Raw genomic sequence first — 13435 nt, 5'->3', positions numbered from 1 at the left:
CATGTTCTCTGGTCTTACTTGAAATATTTTGTTGTCATGGAAGAAATGGATTTTAGAACTAGAAACCAACTTGGTTTTAAACCCTATCTACATCACTTAGCTAGGTCTGAGTTGCTTAATCTCTGTTTCTTCATCTATAAAATACAGAGTGACTACTTCATAGTGAGGTTGTGAAAAATTAAGTGAGAAAACACATTAAAGCGACTAGAGTCCTACCTGGCATGTTGTGAACACGAATAACATCAGTTTTCCTCTTATTTTGCTGATGTAGGAGATAAAATGCTGGACGAGACCGTGGGTCTGATCAAGTAGGCCACTTTCTATGTACTTTTTTTTTTTTTTAGAGAATGTGTGGGAAAGGCAGCAGGAGAGGGAGAGAATCTTTTTTTGTTGTTTGTTTTTTGTTTTTATTGAAGTTCAATTTGCCAAAAAATAGTGTAACACCCAGTGCTCATCCCATTAGGTGCCCTCCTCAGTGCCCATCACCCAGTTACCCCAACCCCCCTGCCCATCTCTCCTTACACAACTCTTTGTTCGTTTCCCAGAGTTAGGAGTCTCTCATGGTTTCAGAGAGGGAGAGAATCACACCCAGCCCAAAGTGTGGCTCGAACTCACAACCCAGCGATCATGACCTGAGCCAAAATCCAGAGTCAGATGCTTAACCGACTGAACCATCCAGGCACTCCCACGTTTTAGGTTCTTTCTAAGCATGCCTTTTCAGTTTTTGAATAGCACAAGATCAAGCAGAAGTTCTCAAGTTACCTGGATTTATTGAATATACTTTCAGCAAGTTTTTACTGAACATCTATTACGTGCCAAAAACTGTACTAGAGATACAGAGCTAACCAACACAGGAAGTCCTTATCTCCACCCCGCCCCATCCTCCAAGGAACTCACAGTCTAATAAGAAAGACAGATTATTAAATCAGCAATGACAAGGTGCAATAGGAACAAAAGACAAATAGCATCTGCATACTTCAGGCAGTTAGAGGAAAACTTCCAGAACTGACACTTGAGCTGAGGATGGACTTCCAGGCAAAAGAAACAATGTTGACAATATTTACAAAGGGGGGGGGGGCGTTGCAAAGAGATCTATGCTCTGTTCTAGGAACTGCAAATAGTCTTGAATTAATGGAAAGAAGGGTGTCTGTGGAGGTATGACAGGGTGAAGCTGGAGAGATAGGAGTCAGATTTTAAAGTATTTTCTTTCTTTTTTTGTTTTTTTAAGTATTTTCTATGTCTTACTAAAGGGTCTGAACTTTAACCAGAGGCAGTGAAGAACCACTGAAGGGTTTTAAGCTGCAAAATGAAGTTCACAGTGTTTCATTTTAGAAATACAAATTCTTTAGCAGCAGAGTAGAGGATGTGTTCAAAGAAGGTTTGAGATGAGAAAGAAGGAAAGAAAGAAGCAAGAAAGAAAAACTGTTTAGGGCATTAGTAGTAAGCTAAGTGAGGCATTACAATAGCCTAAGTGAAGACACTAAAAGTGGGAATAGAAACAAACACAGATAGGGGCGCTTGGGTGACTCAGTCAGTGGAGTGTCTGCTTTAAGCACAGGTCATGATCCTGGGGTCCTGGGATCCAGCCCCGAATCGGCTCCCTGCTCAGTGAGGAGTCTGCTTCTCCCTCTCTGTCTCCTCCCCCCTGCTCTTGCTCTATCTCTGTCTCTCAAACGAATAACTAAAATTAAAAAAAAAAAAAAAAAGAAAGAAAAAATGGACTAGAATGGAAATGACTTGATGCAGTTTACGGGGGTTGGTGGGTGACTATAAGGAAGGCATTGAAGATGATTTCAGGATTCTGGCATGGAAGACTGGATGGATAATGGTGCCACTTACCAATATAACAGAAATGATGGAGGAAGTTGGGGTGGCAGGTCTAGGCAGCCACAGAGATGAGTTTAGTGTGGGGCATATTGCATTCCATATGGCTGGGAAGATGTCCAGTAAGTAGTTGGCTTTGTCCAGATCTGGACAACAGAGCCAACTGGGGAGGTTCATTTGACCATATGTGAGAATGCTGTAAGTGGTAATCTAACCCAGCTGTTATTAATTTTCCTTTTATTGCCAATGACTAACACATTTTAACTGATCAGTAAATATTTGTTGAATTGATATTACTCTGGCTGCAGCTTTTATCTGTGGTCTCCACCATACATGCTTTGAAAAAAAAAAAAAGATTGCTCGATCTAATTTTACTCAACAGTAGGCAATTTTGGGCCAGGTGTTGCTGGCCTAAGCAATGTTCAGTTCACAAATGGCTTCTTGATGACAGACCACCATGTATCACTTGAGCAGACTGGTCTAAAATTGGCTCGAACTTGATTGTCTTAGGTATTTTCCTGGTTATAAATCAGCCTTCTCAATTGTGACAAAATTGTTTGGAAAAGCTGTGAAGTTTTTCTCATGTGAGTGGGTTTGGATATGCTATTCACAGTGCTAGAGCTAGCATATAGCAATTTGAAAAAGTCTATTTGTTTATTACCAGTTAATCTATTTTTGGACAGCTCTAACAGCTTGTCTGACTCAAAAGAAATGGTGAGAAAAGTGCCCTAGAAAGTAATACAGTGTGTAAATAATAACAACTAATTTATTCTAGTAAGTAAGGCCCTGGCATATTATAGGTGCTCAGAATGTTGGTTGAATTAAGTGACTCTATATGGTACTTGAGAATTTACAAAGTGCTTTCACATGTATTATTATATTTGATCTTCAGAACCCCATGAGTCAAACCAGGTATTATTCTCATTTTAAATATGAGGAAATTCATATACTCTTAGCAAGAATATTTTATGTACCTCTGATTCGTCTGCATACAGAAACAGTTTCTGTTGTCCTCTCAATTGCATTTTTCATGCCGTATGTAATATTCATATTCAGTCCTGCCTGGTCTGAATTCAGCTTGTACCACTCTGCTCTGAGATGCTCTTGAGTTGACAGCTTCAAGATGGCTTAGAAGTAAAGTTGGCCTGAAGTTCTTGAGTGTAGTGCGTCTTTTCTCACCTTAATAGGTCACTGGTTTATATTTATCACCATGTAGGTTGGTTTACAAGTTAAAGAGCAGCAGTGATTTTTAAAAATATAGAATGCATAGAACGTGATTTGAGTACTAACGTATGTGAGCTGATCCAGGCATGTGTCACTGGTTCCAGGAACACCTTTTTAAAAGAGTCCTTTCCTAGGTGGTATGTACTATGGGAAGTTGATATTTACCAAAATTCCAGGCCTACATGGCTTTCTGGTGAGCACAGGTACATGGTTACTTTTCCTGACATTTGGCTTCAGTCAGACTGTGAGTTTTTCATATGGCTCATATTCTTTTTTTACTCACATGAATTCCTTCTCTTCTACCTATAGTATCTCCCCCTTTAAACTTTAAGATTACATACATCCATGGGATGTTATCTTGTCATCCACAATCTCTTGGAAGTACTGTTTTTCCTATGGTGTGAGGCACTTGGCCTAGGACGGAACTGTTTCTAGGACTTACTTCTTAGGAGTCAGACATAGGTCATTCATCTATGAAGAAATCTATCTCAGCTGCTGGGTCACTTTTATTATATACCTCAGTACTTTTGATATTTAATTGCATGACAATGATTGGATTAAGTCTTTTCTGGATGTATTCAGTATTTTAATCCCTACCATCCAAAGTCAAGATTTAAGTTCTCCATTAGAAGCTAGTGTGATGATATTTATGGCTTGGAGATATGAAACGTTTTTCATCCTGATCAGGCTCCTGGTGAATATGTTTTGATTGGCTGATAAATTGCATTGTTCCCTGTGCATAATAATGAGTTAGGTATTTAGGAATGGCAAAGTAACTCTTTTAAGTATGAGGAATATGTGTTATCCAGGGAAGATCATAGTAACACAAAGTACTTGGTATTGTGTGAGGCTCATCAAAATTATTTCTCAAGTTAACAGGGTTGTAGAAATATGACCAAAATGAGGTCGGAACTGCTTAAGCACTAATATAGTGAACAGCAGTTCTTCCTTTCAACTACCTTAGGAGCTAAGTTTCTTGGTTTATATTAGTACTAATATTTTTGAGACCTCTTAAAAACCATTGTTGATTCTCAGAGTTTACTATATTCCCCACTTATTCCTAATCTTGCTTTTGTATGTGTTCATTCATTTGTAGAATATGAATGGCATTCTCACAGAGGAGGTGGCTGCCGTGACAAAGGGGCCATCTACCAACCCTGACTCTGAATGGGATGGTCCCAAGCATTCTGTAATCTCTAGTAAGAGCCAAATAACCACCCTGTCGGAGTCTCCACAAAGCTTTGAGTTTGGCTCCCTCTCCATAAGCAGCAAGGAGACAGAAGAGAAGGAGCAGGGGGCAGCTGGCTATCTTGATATTAAGGAAATGCCAAGAGGCTCAAGTGGGGAATGTATAGGAGTGGAGGAACAGGCCAGTGCCTTAAAGTTCTCAGTATCACCAGCTTCCTCTCAGCGACAACTTGGTGAAAAAAAGGCAGAGAGTAGTGAAGAACATGTTACACCAGGAGAGCCACTTGGAAAGCAAAATGGATCATTTCTTGACTCTCATGTGGGTAACCAGTTCCCCACCCTCATTCGAAGTTTCCAGGTAGTAACCTATTCAATGATGCAGGTCTAATGATTCACTTTGGGAGAGGGCCAGAATCTGCTCTGTGGAGGAGGTGGTGGTGGTGGTGAAGGCAGTGGCCTCTCTGCTTTTTTCAGAATCAAAAGTCAAAGCCCTTGATTACTACAAATAAATTTATTCAGAGGAATTAACTCCATGGCTAGAAATGTTTTCTCCCCTGATGACTTAAAACTCTTGAGGGTAAATTCCAGCTATTTATCTCTATGAAGCTGGTTTAAGTGGGTTTCTCTTTTCCTTGCTCAAGTATGAGCTATATAAAGAAGCGAGTTTCTGAGACTCTTATGATGAACAGCCATTAGTGTTCTGAGGCCATGCCAAAAAAAATTCAAATACTCTTCATTAAAAGAGGGACTGATTGAAAACTGATTTCTTTTTTGAGATTTCAGACCCCAAATAATTATTTATGTATTGCCGCCACATAGTACAGCCCACCACTCCCACTGACCCCACTCATAAGGGCGTCCATGTTCACAGGCACTAATCTATGCTAAGGTGGATGGCCACTTTATCACAATCAAATGGTAGTATTAGGGTGATCTGTAGTCTTTGGCAAGGTGAACTGATGGACAAGAAGTCTTTGATACTCCACTAATGTTCATTCTTCTGAAATTCTGAGATTAATCAGCAGGTGGTGGTAGAAGTGATGATTTTCTTTCCAGTTTTCCAAATATTGTTCCTTCTCAATAAATTCAAAGTGAATGTCTGACATTGATTTGAAAGAAGTTAATAAATTCCAGGATAAAGCAATCCAATGCTATTGCTGTTTCATGTACTACCATTTGTAGTTAGTGGAGGAAATGTGACTAATTTTCTTAATTATAATGGCACAGTCACAAGGACAAACAAAAGTGACTGTTATTTGGCAAACAATTTTATATTCAAATTCTGAAGGTCAGTCTAAAGTGTTTTGTATATTACAGCTTTCCATTAAGCATATGAAAATGATTACAGTAATGCTGTTTTTTAATATCCCTCATGATTTGACACTTTGTCAAGGCTACTTTGGAATAGTGTCCAAGTCTTGGGCAGAGGTTGAGATAGCCCTTTGCTTGACTAGAGCTATCACTTTGATCAGATCAATGTCAGAAGATTAGTTCTCCAGGGCCTTCAGGAAACTCTGGTAACATTGTTTCTTTACTGCTTCACAGCCTCCCCTGGTGAAGACTCAAACCGTCACCATCTCAGATACTGCCAACTCGGTGAAGAGTGAAATCCCAACCAAAGATGTCCCTATTGTTCACACTGAAACCAAGACCATCACTTATGAGGCTGCCCAGGTGGGACATGATATGATGTTTCAGAAGCAAAGACTGGAGTAAACACAATAAAGAACCTTCTTTCTCAATCATTTGCTACAGATAATGCCAGGCTTTTCTGGGTTAATTCCTTTTAGAAGAGATTACTGATCTTAGATATCATATACCCTAAGGATGATCTAAGGATGTCCCAAAGTACACATTAAAAGCAAAGTTGTCCTGCATCTGATTTCTTATATCCACCCAATTCAGTTAGGGAAGGCAGTCTAGTGTAATGGTTCAGCACATGGGCTTTGGGTCACACAAACCTGAGTTCAGATTCTGGCTCCTCTACTTAGTCCAATTACTACAAGTAACTGAACGTCTCTGAGCTTTGATTGCCTGCCACCCCCCTCCACTCCCCACCCATGATGTTATTATCTGCCTCATGATTTTATTTTTTATTTCTTAAAAGATTTTATTAGAGAGCATGAGCTGGGGGAGGGGCAGAGGGAGAGGGAGAAGCAGACTTCCCGCTGAGCAGAGAGCCTGACACCAGGCTCCATCCTAGGACCCTAGGGTCATGACCTGGGCCTGAGCCGAAGGCAGACACTTTGACTGAGCCACCCAGGCACCCATGCCTCATTATTTTATTATGAAGATTATGTAAGATATGACACTATATGGACTTGAATTAAGCATCATGTGTGAAAGTATAAATAAATAACAGCTACAATATAATTTATGGGGCACCTGGAGGACTCTGTCAGAGGAACATGCAACTCTTGATCTTGAGATTGTGAGATCAAGCCCCACATTGGGTGTAGAGATTACTTAAAAATCAAATCTTTAAAATATTATTATTATTATTTGTTACAATTAAATTTAAAATCACACAAGAGGGGTGCCTGAGTGGGTTAGTTGGTTAAGCATCCGCCTTCAGCTCAGGTCATGATCACAAGGTCCTGGGATCAAGTCCTGCATCAGGCTCTTTGTTCAGCAGGGAGTCTGCTTCTCCCTCTGCCCCTCCCTCCTGCTCATGCTCTCTCTCTCAAATAAATAAATAAAATCTTTAAAAAAAAAAAATCACACAAGGGGCACCTGGCTGGCTCAGTTGGTTAAGTATCTGCCTTCGGCTTGGGTCATGATCTCAGGGTCCTGGGATTAAGCCTCCATATTGGCTCCCTGCTGCTCAGTGGAGAATATGCTTCTCCCTTTGCCCCTCCCCCTGCTTATGTACACGCTCTCTCTCTCTCTCTCTCTCTCTGTCTCAAAATATATAAATAGATCTTTTAAAAAAATAAAAAAATAAAATCACACAAGAATTTAAGTATTTAAATTTTTGTTTAAATAAAAATTTTGTTTACTTTTAGTAAAATTTCTCCATTGTTGGTAATTTGGATGAGCTAAGAGTTGCTTTATGTTGAATTTTTTTTCCTTTTTTTATTCACAGAAGCCAAAAGGTAGAAAAAGTTTTCCTTCTATAAACTGATAAACAAATATAAACAGATATTTGTTGAGCATTTATGTATTAGGCCAAAGCAATGTACAAAGTAGACAGAGGCCCTAGTCACTGAAACTTACATTATAGTTAGGAGAAACAAATAAAACATATAAACAAGTTACAAATTTCAGACATGATAAGTGCTATAAAGAAATTAAATAGGATACAGAGTTAGAGAATATGAGATTATATGAAAGGTTGTTCCTCTGAGGCTGGCATAGTCAGGAAAATCCTCTGCGGAGGCCACATTTTGGCTGAAGCCTGCATGACAGGAACAAGGTGGCCATGTGAAGCTCTGACTGAGTGATTTCACCTAAATCTTTGCAGCTAATCCTCACACCATGAACTGGAGGAGATATCCCTTTCAAGAAACAGTGTCACTTGCCAATTAAAAGCACGTGCTTTGCAATTAGGCAGATGGAAATTGTATCCTAGCTCAACTACATGCTAGTTGGATAACTTTAAACAAATCGCTAATCTCTCCCTCCCTCTGTTTCTTTGGCTGTCAGATGGGGCTAGTCTCACCTTCCATTGCAAGATTTGGAGGAGGATTAAGTGAAATGATGTCTGGACAGTGTTTGGTGTGTTCGTGGATGCTCAGTCACTGTTAGTATGCATCCCTCATCTTGCTTGTGTCTATAGTGTGGAATTGGGTAAATAATGAGAGGTTGTTTAAAGTGTTTTAGCAGGGGTGATAAAGCAGCATCATTGAAGCAGTGATTTTTGGAAGATGACTCCTAAGGCTGTGTGCTAAATATTTTAAAGTAGGGGGATGCCTGGAGACAGGGATATGACTAGAGCAGGTCTGGAGAGATGCTTATAAAGAACTGAAGTGTAGCTGGAGGAAATGAGAAGAAAGAGCTGTGTCAAGAGAGCCAGAAATGAATGAATAGGACTTGACAGTACAGGGGATTGAAGAAGGAAGGAATAGGAAATTACTTTAAGATTGTGCACATCATTAACCAGAGGATGTAAGAACCACTTTCATAAGGTAGAAAACTCTTTAAATTGTGACTGCCATGGAAACAACCTAACTAGCCTCAGTAAGGAACAGGTTAAAGAAATTATAGTATATCCAATTAATATAATTCTGTGCAGCTATTTAAAAACACTTCTGAGGCAGCCTGGGTGGCTCAGCAGTTGAGCGCTGTCTTCGGCCCACAGCGTGATCCTGGAGACCCGGGATCGAGTCCCACATTGGCTCCCTGCATGGAGCCTGCTTCTCCCTCTGCCTGTGTCTCTGCCTCTCTCTATGTGTCTCCCATGAATAAATAAATAATCTTTAAAAAATAAATAAATAGGGCAGCCTGGGTGGCTCAGCGGTTTAGCGCTGCCTTCAGCCCAGAGCATGATCCTGGAGACCCAGGATCGAGTCCCACATTGGGCTCCCTGCATGGAACCTGCTTCTGCCTCTGCCTGTGTCTCTGCCTCTGTGTGTGTGTGTGTGTGTGTGTGTGTGTCTCATGAATAAATAAATAAAATAATTTTAAAATAAATAAATAAAAACACTTCTGATAGGAATAACCTATGTGATAAATTAATAGATAAAAAAAGCATGGTGGGTGGCACCTGTGTGGCACAGTAGGTTAAGCATCCAACTGTTGGTTTCAGCTCAGGTCGTGATCTCAGGGTGTGAGATTGAGCCCCGTGTCAGGCTCTGTACTCAGTGGGGAGTCTGCTTGAGATTTTTTCCCTCTCCCTCTACCCCTTCCCCACCTACCCTCTTTAAAATAGTAAATCTTTAAAAAAAAATCCATGGTGGAATATGGTATAAATCATATGCTGTTCATAGGAGGGAAAGAAGAGGGTTGTATATGAATATATTATCCCTGAATGGGTACTCAAAAAATCCCAAAACAAAACAAAAAGCAGGGGTGGCCTCTAATGAAGGGGACTGGGACTACAAGACTGTGGTTAGGAGTGGGAGACTGACATTTCACCGTATTCCGTTTTGAAGCGAATTTTGTAGTATATGCATGAAAATTGTTAGGTCCAGCCTGCCCACAAAAGCCCACATGGTTTGAGTGTAGTCCCTATAAGAACAGGAAAAGGAGGCAGCTATTTTAAAATATACTCATGTGTAAGTGAAGTGTAGAGCCAGCATGATGTGCTAGATAAAGCATGTGGGCTTTGGAGTTAGACTTGAATCTTAATTCCAACACTTGCTAGTTTTGTGACCCTTGGCAAATTACTTATATACTTTTCAAGCCTTAGCTTTCTCTTCTAAAAAATGCCTTTATAAGTTTATTCAGATCAAGGTAATGGTAGCTATATTATATTGTTACATATCTATCTTTATTTCATTTTAACCAGGCTTAAGATAGTCATTCAAAATACAAATACTTATTCATGCTAAACAGTGGAGTATAGTGGGGAAAGTACTGACTTTGGAATCAAATTTCTTAGGTTCACACCTGCTACATCACTTACGTACGTGGTCAAGTTACTCAATCACTGTGTGCCTCATTTTCCTCATTTGTAAAATGGGGCTAGTAATAGTTCCACCTCATAGGGTTATTGCAAGGAATAAATTAATGTGCATTTCAAATTAAGTTGTTACTACCATGGAAACAACCTAAATGTCCATCAATAGGAAACAGGTTAAATAAATTGTGGTACATCCAATTAAGGTAATTCTATATGGCTATTAAAAGCCTCTGAAGGGAATGATGTACATGATAAACGGGCAAATGAAAAAGCATAGTGCAAAGAAAAAAAAAAGCATAGTGTAATATGGTGTAAATAATAGGTAGAAAATGTGCCTGGCAAATAATAAACACCAGGTAATTATTTGCTATTGTTGTTATTTATGTACTAAATTTCTGCTTTAGTTTTTATTATCTTGCCAAACAAGTTAGCCCAGGATTTAATTGAAAAAAAAAAAAAACAAACTTTTAATTATTCTACAATTCCCACACTTTGGGGAACATGGTGAGAAGAGAGCCAGAACAGGATTTTACTGCTTATGTATATGTGCATGTACAGCCCTGGGCTGAAGGTGCATGCTTGAGGCAAAGCCTGTCTGTATACAGGGATGGGCACAGATTTTAAGTATTCAATTTGATTGATTTTGACAAATGTATATACTTGTGTAATCAAGACACATTTGAGATACAGAACGTTTCCATTGCTCCTGAAACTTTCTTCATAGACTAGTTGCTCCTAGCCCCTCTAGGCAGCCATTGCTTTGATTTCTGTAACCGTAGCTTAGTTTTGCCTCTTTTTGGACCCCATATAAAGAGAAGTGCACAGGAGTACACTTTTGTGTCTGAACATGTTTTTTTAGGTTCATCAAAGTTGTAAAAATCTGTAGTTTCCTGTTTTTTATTGTTGAGTAGTATCCTATGAATGTACCACAATTTGTTTATCCTTTCCTTTGTTGATGGACATTTAAGTTGATTCCAGTTTGGAGCAATGTGAATAAAGCTGCTGTGAACAGTCATGTGCAAGTCATTGTGTAGACATATGTTTTCACTTATCTTGGGTAAACACCTAAGAGTGGAATTGCTGGATCATAGGATAAATGGATGTTTAACTTTATAAACAACTGTCAAAGCCACAGCACCATTTTGAGGAAACATTGGTTACAAGGTCAGTGAAAAGAGTCCACATGTGGGAAGAGTATAAGTCAGAAATGATAACAATGTCTCCTCCGTCTTTCGCTTCTTCAGAGACAGAAAGCAGGGAATAAGGGAGTCGGTGGGAGGTAGGAAAATATGATAGTGTCACTGATTTATTAGAGTGGAGCTTTTTTTTTTAAGATTTTATTTATTTATTTATTTGTTTGTTTATTTTTAAGATTTTATTTTTTTATTCATGAGAGACACAAAGAGAGAGAGGCAGAGACACAGGCAGAGGGAGAAGCAGGCTCTATGCAAGGAGCCCAATGTGGGGCTCGATCTTGAGTCTCCAGGATCAGGCCCTGGGCTGAAGGCGGCGCTAAACAGCTGAGCCACTGGGGCTGCCCTTATTTATTTATTCATGAGAGACAGAGAGAGAAGCAGGCTCCATGTAGGAAGCCCAGTGTGGGACTTGAACACGGGAATCCGGGATCATACCCCCAGCCAAAGGCAGGCGCTCAAACACTGAGCCACTCAGGGCTTCCTGAGGTAGAGCTCTTCAAAAAGGTTTAGCCCTCCTGGCATGCAAATTTTTATTCTTATGATAATGTAGAAAGTAATTTTACTTCTACAATCTCTTTAGATCTTCACAACAATGCCATGGTGGGGCTGTATTAACAGTATTGCCTGTTACAAATGAGAAAACTAAAGCTCAGAGAAGTCAGGATGACTTGCCCAAGATCCCATTGCTAGTTATGTCTGAGCTGGGACCCAGACCTCAGTCTTCAGACAAGAAGTTTCTTGTCCTAAGTTCTAGTCCAAACACTGATTAGCCATAGAACCTTGACAAATTGTTTAACTTCTCTGGACCAACGGAACTGCCAGGATAATAATAGTACCCACTTGAGATATTAAGAGGTGGAATTGAGGTAACAGTTGCATCCTGTGCTTGGCACATAGTAGGAGTACATTAAACATTCATCAAGTTTGAATCTAAGGTAGATAAGTGGGTCTGGGCTGAAGTGTTAGTGAACTAGCCAATAATCTAGCTAGCATGATGATGGCATGTATGTAAGATTTAGGTATTACAGTCATGTCCCCTCTCTTCGTTTGGTCTAGATTCTTACCTGGAAGGGAACTCAGCCAGAGACTCTTCTTCCTAATTCTCTTCTCCTCCTCCTATCTTCCACCCCCCCATATCAATGTTTTGCCTCAGTGAATGTGGTCCTGCTCAGAAACAGGTTGGAGGCCTCTGCTTATAATACAAATGACATATAAAGAGGGCGGGAAAGGATAGTAATGTAACACCTTTTTTACTGCAGAATTCCTTTTTTTTTTTTTTTTTTTAGATTTTATTTATCAATGAGAAACACAGAAAGAGAGGGAGAGGGAGAGATACAGAGACACAGGCAGAGGGAGAAGCATGCTCCATGCAGGGAGCCTAATGTGGGACTCGATCCCAGGACTCCAGGATCACGCCCTCGGCTGAAGGTGGCACTAAACTGCTGAGCCACCCAGGCTGCCCACTGCAGAGTTCTTTTTGAAAATAATTGCAATTCCCTAAATTTCCTCTGAGCCTGTGTATAATACCAGGACCAACTGGTCATTATTTTTAGGACAACATGGGCTCTGGGCAGCCCCTAGCACCCAGCCTACTCATCTTGTCTGTTTCCATCCCGGTCAGAGGACTGTTGGCAGCTCTGAGTCCTGCTACCAGCCATCTGGGTGCTGATAGCCATCTCTCTTCATTTTTGCTAGTGTCATTTCTCAGTCTGATCATAATACATTTGTTTTGGTCATAATATGGTGAGCTTTAGAGAAACAAGAAGTAGCCGCAGCCCTCATTCTCTGTATGGATTAGTTGCACAGCCCAGCATTCTAAATACTTTTAAGCCCTTTCTAATAAGGATGGTCCATTTCAAAAATAGGGTTTTTTTTCTGTCAGAAATGTCATTGAGATTTCCTATAGGTTTCCTCCCATGGTGTCCTTTTTTTTTTTTTTTTTTTTAAAGATTTTTTATTTATAGGGACGCCTTGGTGACTCAGTTGAGCATCTGCCTTTGGCTCAGGGTGTGATCCTAGAATCCTGGGATCGAGTCCCACATCAGGCTCTCTGCAGGGAGCTTGCTTCTCCTCCCTCTGCTTATGTCTCTACCTCTCTCTCCGTGTGTCTCTTGTGAATAAATAAATAAGATCTTTAAAAAATAATAAAAACTTAAAATTTTTAATTTAAAAAAAGGTTTTTTATTCATTTATTTGAGAGCATGCACGCACACACACAAGAGAGCACAAGCAGGGGGAGTGGTGGAGGGAGAGGGAGAAGTAGACACCCTGCTGAGCAGGGAGTCCAACACAGGGGCTGGATCCCAGGACTCAGAGACCAAAGATAGACGCTTAACCAGCTGAGCCACCCAGATGTCCCTCTCCCATGGTATCATAAAGGGACATTTCCTACATCGTTTGCTCCAGGCTCCCATCTCAGTCTTCCAAGAAGACAGCCTGA

At 40.2% G+C, this 13435-nt stretch overlaps 1 protein-coding gene across 50 annotated transcripts in view; it reads left to right on the top strand.

Annotated features, from left to right (window-relative positions):
* EPB41 (erythrocyte membrane protein band 4.1) overlaps positions 1-13435 on the top strand; it is a 197562-nt gene that overhangs the window by 175399 nt on the left and 8728 nt on the right. For 29 of the 50 annotated variants that reach the window (XR_012000087.1, XM_072750555.1, XM_072750554.1 and 26 more), the window contains one exon: positions 5782-5910. Coding sequence is in view for 49 of the 50 variants with exons in the window: in XM_072750555.1 (XP_072606656.1) it covers positions 5782-5910 (129 nt within the window). In the remaining variant the exon portion in view is untranslated. Of the gene's footprint in view, positions 1-4144; positions 4595-5781; positions 5911-13435 lie in introns of all 50 variants that reach the window. The other 21 variants (XM_026014545.2, XM_072750538.1, XM_072750539.1 and 18 more) reach the window with 2 other exon arrangements.

This window comes from Vulpes vulpes, chromosome 2, assembly GCF_048418805.1.
Source record: "Vulpes vulpes isolate BD-2025 chromosome 2, VulVul3, whole genome shotgun sequence".
Taxonomy (NCBI): Eukaryota; Metazoa; Chordata; class Mammalia; order Carnivora; family Canidae; genus Vulpes; species Vulpes vulpes.
This window is presented reverse-complemented; position numbering and strand designations above follow the sequence as displayed.